General features: G+C 55.5%; 3 protein-coding genes across 3 annotated transcripts; 2 read left to right on the forward strand and 1 right to left on the reverse strand.

Moving 5' to 3' along the window:
* Positions 1–447: 447 nt before the first annotated feature.
* SPRG_12418 (hypothetical protein) lies at positions 448–1,467 on the forward strand (the record flags this gene model as incomplete). Its single annotated transcript, XM_012352468.1, has 5 exons — positions 448–566; positions 610–642; positions 691–988; positions 1,030–1,350; positions 1,405–1,467. The coding sequence occupies 5 exons, from the start codon at positions 448–450 to the stop codon at positions 1,465–1,467; spliced, it is 834 nt and encodes a 277-aa protein (XP_012207858.1).
* Positions 1,468–3,053: 1,586 nt separating this feature from the next.
* On the forward strand, positions 3,054–4,284 carry SPRG_12419 (hypothetical protein; the record flags this gene model as incomplete). Its single annotated transcript, XM_012352469.1, has 1 exon — positions 3,054–4,284. One exon carries the CDS (start codon positions 3,054–3,056, stop codon positions 4,224–4,226), a length of 1,173 nt encoding a protein of 390 aa, XP_012207859.1. The 3' UTR covers positions 4,227–4,284.
* A 597-nt stretch (positions 4,285–4,881) lies between these two features.
* SPRG_12420 (ribonucleoside-triphosphate reductase) lies at positions 4,882–7,326 on the reverse strand. Its single transcript, XM_012352470.1, has 10 exons — positions 7,267–7,326; positions 7,111–7,224; positions 6,660–7,067; positions 6,414–6,612; positions 6,143–6,369; positions 6,049–6,095; positions 5,854–6,007; positions 5,680–5,808; positions 5,389–5,634; positions 4,882–5,339 (listed from the first exon to the last, which is right to left on the reverse strand). The coding sequence occupies exons 1-10, from the start codon at positions 7,320–7,322 to the stop codon at positions 4,904–4,906; spliced, it is 2,016 nt and encodes a 671-aa protein (XP_012207860.1). The 5' UTR covers positions 7,323–7,326; the 3' UTR covers positions 4,882–4,903.

Consider the following 7,326-nt stretch of genomic DNA (forward strand, 5'->3'; position numbering starts at 1 on the left):
CGAACACATTTTAGGGCAAACATTTCAGCATATAGCATGCCGATATGGTATCACGTCAAGACGACTGGCGCAGCACTTGCGCGCGGTCGTCACGGTCGCCTGCGTTCTGCCCACCGTTGGAGTCCAAAAGATCCAGCGCCGATGATCGCAGCGTCCAACACTGCGCCGAAGCTAGCGCCGGATACGATGCGGTTAGAAACCAACCGGATGCCGAGCCAGATGTCCGGTTAAGATTGCGACCCAGCCAATCGCAAAATTTAAGATTTACATTGTATTACGCAGTCTTTTATATTATGAGTAAATATATGTATGACAAGATCGCTGGATAAAACGTCCTGTTAAAAAGAGAGCGCCGCAACAGTTTTCGAAGGTTTCCAAAATAATACTCTCGAGAAGGAACGAACCTGAAGACGTCGAGCTCCGGCAGCCATGGCAGCGCAAGGTACGATGAAGTGGGCCGCGACTTTGGTGCTCGTGGTCCTGGGCTACCTTGTGTACAAGTACGTGCTTAAGGCGCCATCGGTGGCGGCGGTTCCAGCGGCGAAGAAGAAGGCCAAGAAAAAGAGGTGTGCCACTCCACGCCAGGAAGGCGCTCACGTTTAGTCCTAGTGGCAAGAAGAAGAAGGCAGCAACCAGCGACAGGTGCTATCTGCAACGTATATAGGATGGTAGCTGAGCGTCGCATTGTAGCGCCCCTGCGGCGACTCCCTCCGAGAAGGAGGATTCGACACCCGAAGCGCCGTCAGCTAATCCAACTGCCACCACAAAAACCAGCGACGACGACGAAGTCTTGGATTCGTCATCCGACGACGAAGACGGTCTCTCGGCAGCGCAGATTTTGGCGCAGAAGCACTTTGGCGCGGCCGCGATGTGCGGTGCGCAACGCATGGCGCCAGCATCCAAGCCGACGTTCCAGTTTGAAGAAGGTCAGCGTGTCCTTGCCCAGTTCCAAAACCAACGCGAGTGGTTCAACGGCACAATTACCAAGGTGGAATGCTAATTATTTACGGGACCGCCTAATTAACCTAGGTGCAACGCGGTAACTTGTACACGGTGCAGTACGACGACGGCGAGATCGAGTCCAAGGTGCCGATGGAACGAATCCGCCTTACAAACGGCGAAGCACCATGGAGCGAAAACGACGGAGTCTCGTCGTCCGAGTCCGGTGACGCAAAGGGTGACGACGAGTGGGAAGTTGTGAAAGCACCTGCCAAGGTTAAGGGCCAGCGCCCGCCGCCGCCCGCTTCAGCGGAAGAAGCCACAACGGGCTTGACTAAAAAGCAGCGCGAGAGCCGTCGCAGAAAGGAGCGTTTGCGTGAGCAGAAGGAGCTCCTGCGAAGTGAGGCGCAGGTATGACGCTACGGCGAGATGAACTCTTCTCTCAACAACGACTGCATGACGTAGGAGGGCGGATTGCATGCGCGCTGGGGTGGTACCAAGAACAAGTGGACGGCGCCTACCAAGTAATAGTTATCGTTCCGTTGCTAAAAAGCATACGCCTCGTAATATAATGGTCCGGAACAAACTCTGATGGCCTTATAACTGCACTTACTAACGGTAGTTGGTGCGGTTGCCTTTGGTGGAGGCTCTTGGTCAACTCTGTAACTCGGTTCCGTGACTGACATGCCGACCTACTGAGGAAGAAACCTGCACGCTTCCCTAACGTTGTACAGCAAATTGGCCAAACACCAAGTCAATTTCGGTGGTACGGTAGCTTATGGAATCACTGACCACACCGACTCGAGCATTAACGTTGAATGCCCGAGATAAAATTCATGCACTAGCTCGCACTGTGCTCTTAAACTGTCCATCAACGCGTGTAATCTGCTCAGAGGAATCTCATTCGACGTCGACGTCGTTGTGCATGCGCGCGCCATCACTTTCCAGCTGCGTTGTGACGCTAGGGCAAGGTTCGTCAAGTCATGGCGAGTGAGACGCGAGAGGTAGGCGAAGCAACTCGAGCCCCATGGTGCAAGAAATACGCGGTGCGATTGCGTGTACTCGTGTATAGTGAGTGCTTCATTGGTGGTCGCCAGACGTTTTTCGCAAATGGACATGTCAATCACTCACCCGTGCCTCGCTCGTGTCAAGCAACCCTTCTATACTGCGACTGTATTTTGGCACGACCTTGCGTGACTTTACATCACACCGAATGGTGTAGATCCCAGTGCATAATCCAGCATCGTTTGCAGGCATGTCGTATGAATAATTTGCTGTAGCGACTGCTCCGTGACACTGTGCGGCGCCGATAGCCGCTCGTTGCAAGTGAGCCAGCCATTTAATCCGCAGTTATCAAGGTTTCTTGCGAGTCCAAACCACACCCCTGCGACGAAATCGATGTACAACACCTTTACGCATCGGCGCGAGACGCAGTTGGATTGGAAGAAGGGGAAAACGAACGCTGTCGACCGCCCGCTCGCTTGGAAACGCGCAAGCTGTCATGTTTGGGTCAATACAACCGACAACGATCCATGAAGAAGATCAAATAGTCGTAGTATCTTGCAAGGGCCCTCGCAGCGTTGTCGGTGCGGATCTTTGTCGCACCGATCGCGCGTTGGCAGCACATGTCAAGTGACAAGACATCGTCGCGGCCAACACAAACAGTTTCAGCGAGTCACCTTGGCTGTAAGACGAGCTGCTGCGCTTTTCACGCTACATAGCCAATCTCAACCGCGCTTTTAGCTGCGCCATCGCTTTCACCGTCGCATGTGTCTACCGGTGCGGGGAAGCCAAGAGCACTCTCGCAAGGATAAACACACCCAACTGAAGCGGGTTGATTTTTCACCGCTGCACCTGGCGTGTACTGATCGGTCGATAGAGCGCCTTGGCAGTACACTCGTCAAAGGTTTGTGATTTGAGCTAATGATGACTATCGCACCTATGAGTATAGGCCCAGGTATGGGCCACCGATTTGGCTCAGAGGCATGTGAAAAACTCGGGTGCTGTCGACCGCACGTGAAAAATCACCTGGCGATCTTGCCGATCCGGTTCCATGTATCCGGAAGCTGCCAAGTAACGCGGCCGCGCGGGTGTCACAGTCTGCGAATCGCGATATGCCGCGCGCATCGAGCAGCGCGACGACGCTGCCGTCGCCCATGGATATGACGCCCGAAGGCGCTCGTATTAGCGCGCTCGTATCGACGGGCATCCTCGACACCGTGCCCGAGCCAACCTTTGATGCTATCTGCGAAGCCGCAGCCCACGCGTATCACTGCCCCATGGCTGCTGTCACGTTCATCGACAACACGCGACAGTGGTTCAAAGCGGCGAGAGGCCTCTCGCGCGAGTACTTTCTGAGCTCTGAGAGTCTCTGCAACACGGTCGTGACGTCGACCACGCCGCTGATCGTCGTGAACGCGACAAAGGATCCTCGTTTTCGAGCCCACCCACTCGTCGTTGCCGCGCCACGCGTGCGCTTCTTTGCAAGCGCGCCCATTCTCTTACCGGGCTCGTCTATCGTACTCGGCACGGTCATCGTCCTCGACACGAAGGCACACTCGAAGACACAGTCCACGGAGCGCCTTATTGCACTCGCTGCCGCTGCTGGTCGCCTCGTTGTCACCGAGCCATGTGGCGGGCGCAAGAAGCTGCATCAGAACGCGTTTTATTTTCCAACCAAAGACGAGTTTGCCGCTGCGAGGGCAGTCGGGCAACCAACGGACCCGTCGGACTCGATTAACTGGTGTGCATCGAGCCGGCTACGTTACGTGCGGCGCCGTGACTTTCAGCGCATTGATTTGAAGCCTCGTGGCCCCATCGCGTTTGACGCACCGATTTGCTCGGCGAGCTTGATCGACGAGGACTGCCAGCGCTTTATTGTCCATGGAAAGCGCGTGCGCGTGCACCGAAGAGACGCACTAGACGCACACGTCGTCCGCACCAAGGCCGCCGTCTGGGTCAGCGACACATCGCTGGACCCTCGTTTTCGCGACCACCCGTGGGTTCAAGGCGCGACGTCAAGTCCGTTCCGACGCCCGATCCGGTTCTACGCGTGTCTCCCAATCTACTACAAGAACGAGCTCCTCGGTACATACTTTGCTATGGACTTTGTACCGCGCTACAACGCGTCGTTCGAGGACTGGAAGGCGCTCAACAACGATGCCTACCCCCACGCAAGCGCGATCGAGGTTGAAATGGCCCTTACGACACCACTTGTCTGCATACCCTGTGCGTGGGTCACCGACCTCGTGCACTGGTGGAAGTGGCGCCATGCTTCCGACGCATAACATTGCACAACATATATGGCTCTACAGTTGACACTAAAATAGACAAGTTGTTCGTGGAAACAATTATGTGATGGTTGGCGGTCGCAAATGGCAAACGTAAACGACACAGTAAACCCTAACCGCTGAGTACTCTGCCCCACCGCATCGAGTACAGTATAGGTAATCCAACGCGGTGAATTCCGACGCAAATCTTTGGCAAACCTACTGTGCGATCGACTGCGCTATATTAGCCTCTGGTTGGCTTACAATAAGCTACCCAGGGGCTTGCTTGCGCTTGTCTACTCTTCCCATTTCTCAAGATCTCGTTCCTTTCTCTCGGAGGAGCTGGATATGCTGTCTCAGTGTACTGTACAGTTGTACCGGTACCATCGCAAAAATTAGCAGGATCGATGCAGTACATGACCAGGGTGCAACTGCTGGGGCATGCTAGCTCCTAGGAGTATACCGTTAACGTCAACCCGATTGCATCCTATAATGTTGGATGTAGCTACACTCAAAAATAACCTTCATAGCTGCTTCCATCTATGCAATTGAGTGTAGAGAAAGCAACTGCAACCGTCCCATTGTTACTGATGCGATGGGTGTCTTCATCAATATTGCCTGTCATTTTCTAAGTTTTTTACAAGTGTAAGATTAGGAGGTTTTCGAGAGCTGTTGCATGAGAGTGTAAATTGTTATTATGGCTTGAGGTCGCAGCTAGGGGCATCGCAAAAGCGATCGGGCACCTCTGAGGGCTTGCCGATGCCCCGAATGTCCTTGAACGCTAGTGGCTCCAATGTTGCCACCAAGTCTTCATACTCGACCTTTGAGATCGCTTCGTACGGCATTTGGGCGTACGCGCCGCTCGGCAGCTGCGGGAGCAAACTCACGCCCTTGAGTTGGTACTGGAAGAAGTTGAGCGCGTGCGCCAGCGCCGGGCCCTCGCGCTGCGGCTCGAACGTGATCGTGCAGCTCACCTGGTTGTCCGCCCAGTAGCGTTGCAAGAAGGCGGCTAGCGACAGCTGCTCCCACGCCGAGACCTCGGATAGCGTGCGGATGTTCTCGCCAACGTCGATCGGAAACGAAACGACAACTGTGGTTTTCGGGGCCTCAGCTGCTGGCTCCACGTGGTACCTAGCGCATCACACGCATAATTTCAACGGTAAAGAGCTGTGCCGTGTACCCCGCTGCTTGAAGTGCCGGTACGAGTGGCGACGAGGCATCGAGGCGCACTCGGCGCACATAGAATCGACTCTCGGGATAGTGCATGCCCGGCGTTGCGCCTGCTAGGAGACTCACGGTGCCACTGGGTTTGATGCTTGTCGTCTTGATCGAGCGTGGGATCGCAAGAGCGTCCGAGAACTGCTTGTCGTAGGCCTGGATGGCCTCGTAACCTTCGTTGCACCACGTTTGTAGCTCATGTAGGCCACTACACGACTCGCACACAATGCCCACGAACTCGTCGTTGACGTACCGGTGCGAGAGGAACTGGGCGACGCCACTCATGCTGCACCCGATGCGCCGGTTTCGCAGCATGACGCGGTTTGTTGCTGGCCAGTGTGTTTGGCCCAGCGTGACGGTCTTGGCGTAGAGGTACGCGTAGCTAAGGGTCAGTTGCCGGTCATCTCGTTGTCACACGTAGTTCTACCGAAGGGTCTTCTTGAAGTCGTCGAGAGACGCGTGCTTGGCCGGGAAAGTTTCAACGAGGCAGCACAGCTCATACGACTCGAGAGTTTGCTCCAAGCAAGGATTGCCGCCTTTCGCGCGCACGTCCTTGTCGTTCGGCGGATCAATCATTCGGCCTACTGCAGTCCGCGCCAGTCTCTCTACGAAGTTGCACTACCATATCGCTGCATGTTGTCGAGCCACGCAAAGCCTGGCTCTCCGTTCCTACAGACAAGATGAATGCGTCATAGCGCACGACGATGGAGTTCTACTGGACGATGTGGTGACAAATCGGCGCGTAGTCCATGCCCAACGAGGCAAACACCGAGTTGTTGGATGTCCAGCCGTACGCGGCGCGGTCCGGGTGAGCCGTGTAGTCCTTCAGGGCAATGTACTCGGCGTCCAGAGGGTCACCAAAGGCGATTTCCGCCGTCCGCCGCACGTTGCCTGAGACGACGCAAACGCCAATGTGGTTCATGACGTCGACAATGGCCCGCACCTACGCATACCATGGTTGATCTATGAAACATCAACGTAATGTACGGTTAAGGCATGTCCGACGAGTGGGTCCAGCGTGCTTTGAAGGTACCCATGAAGCGCCTGGAGCGAGGCAGGACCCGAACTCACGCCGCCAAAACCACGGATAGGCGCTCCAGCGGGTCGAATAAGTGAGTAATCAAACGCCGGTGCCGGTCTTTTCAAAAAGTAGGACTCGAGCAGTAGCCGCACTGATGCAACCCACCTGGTCGAAACTCAATAAATGCACGTCACACACTGCATGGGACGTACCCCTCCCGGGAGTCGGGCACGACAAATGGCTCGCTGCTGGCAGGCTGCGGACGATGGACGCGTATGGTGCCGGCGCCTTTCGTGTCGAAGCCGACGCCAACGCCGAGCATTGCTGCGTCCATGAGAAAGCAAAACGGATCGGCAGGCGATGGCCGCGTTGCCATGTCCTCGGTCGAGACAAAAGCGCAGTTGTTGAGGGCGGCAAAGAGACCGCGCTCCTCCGTGATCGGCGATCCCATGGCCCAGAGCCCACGACCCGGGGGTAGAAACTGCATCTTGAAGATGCGTTTGTACATTTCGCACGCCGATGCATAGGCCCGCGCTTCGTCCCAGCCCAAGTTGCGTTCGAGAAACCATCGCTTTTGCATGCTGTATGTCCCGTTCACGACCCGCGCAACGGTCTCGTACCTAATGACGTCGATTGCTAGAGCAATGAGACGCTTGCGCGTACCATTGCTCTTTGGTGCCATCATCTTTCTCACGCGAGTACGTGCGCATGTAGACGAGCTCGCCAAGGCCGTTGAAGCCGAACGGCGGTGGAACTTCGCGAAAGGTTGCAACAAACCTACGACACAAATGTAATTCAAGCATCGATTCCAGTACTTACTTGTCCGAGAGGCGGAACTTGAAGTCAGGCGTCGCTTGAGTGCTTGTAATGTCCATGGCC

Source organism: Saprolegnia parasitica, assembly GCF_000151545.1.
Source record: "Saprolegnia parasitica CBS 223.65 unplaced genomic scaffold supercont2.100, whole genome shotgun sequence".
NCBI lineage: Eukaryota > Oomycota > Saprolegniomycetes > Saprolegniales > Saprolegniaceae > Saprolegnia > Saprolegnia parasitica.

What these genes read in the sequence shown, in the direction of transcription:
- SPRG_12420 (XM_012352470.1), bottom strand. Translation starts at nt 7,322, where the DNA reads ATGGACATTACAAGCACTCAAGCGACGCCTGACTTCAAGTTCCGCCTC. An exon ending in ATTTGTCACCACATCGTCCA is followed by an intron (nt 6,096 to 6,142) that starts GTAGAACTCCAT and finishes TCTTGTCTGTAG; the next exon opens with GAACGGAGAGCCAGGCTTTG. An exon ending in GCCCAGTTCCTCTCGCACCG is followed by an intron (nt 5,635 to 5,679) that starts GTACGTCAACGA and finishes CGAGTCGTGTAG; the next exon opens with TGGCCTACATGAGCTACAAA.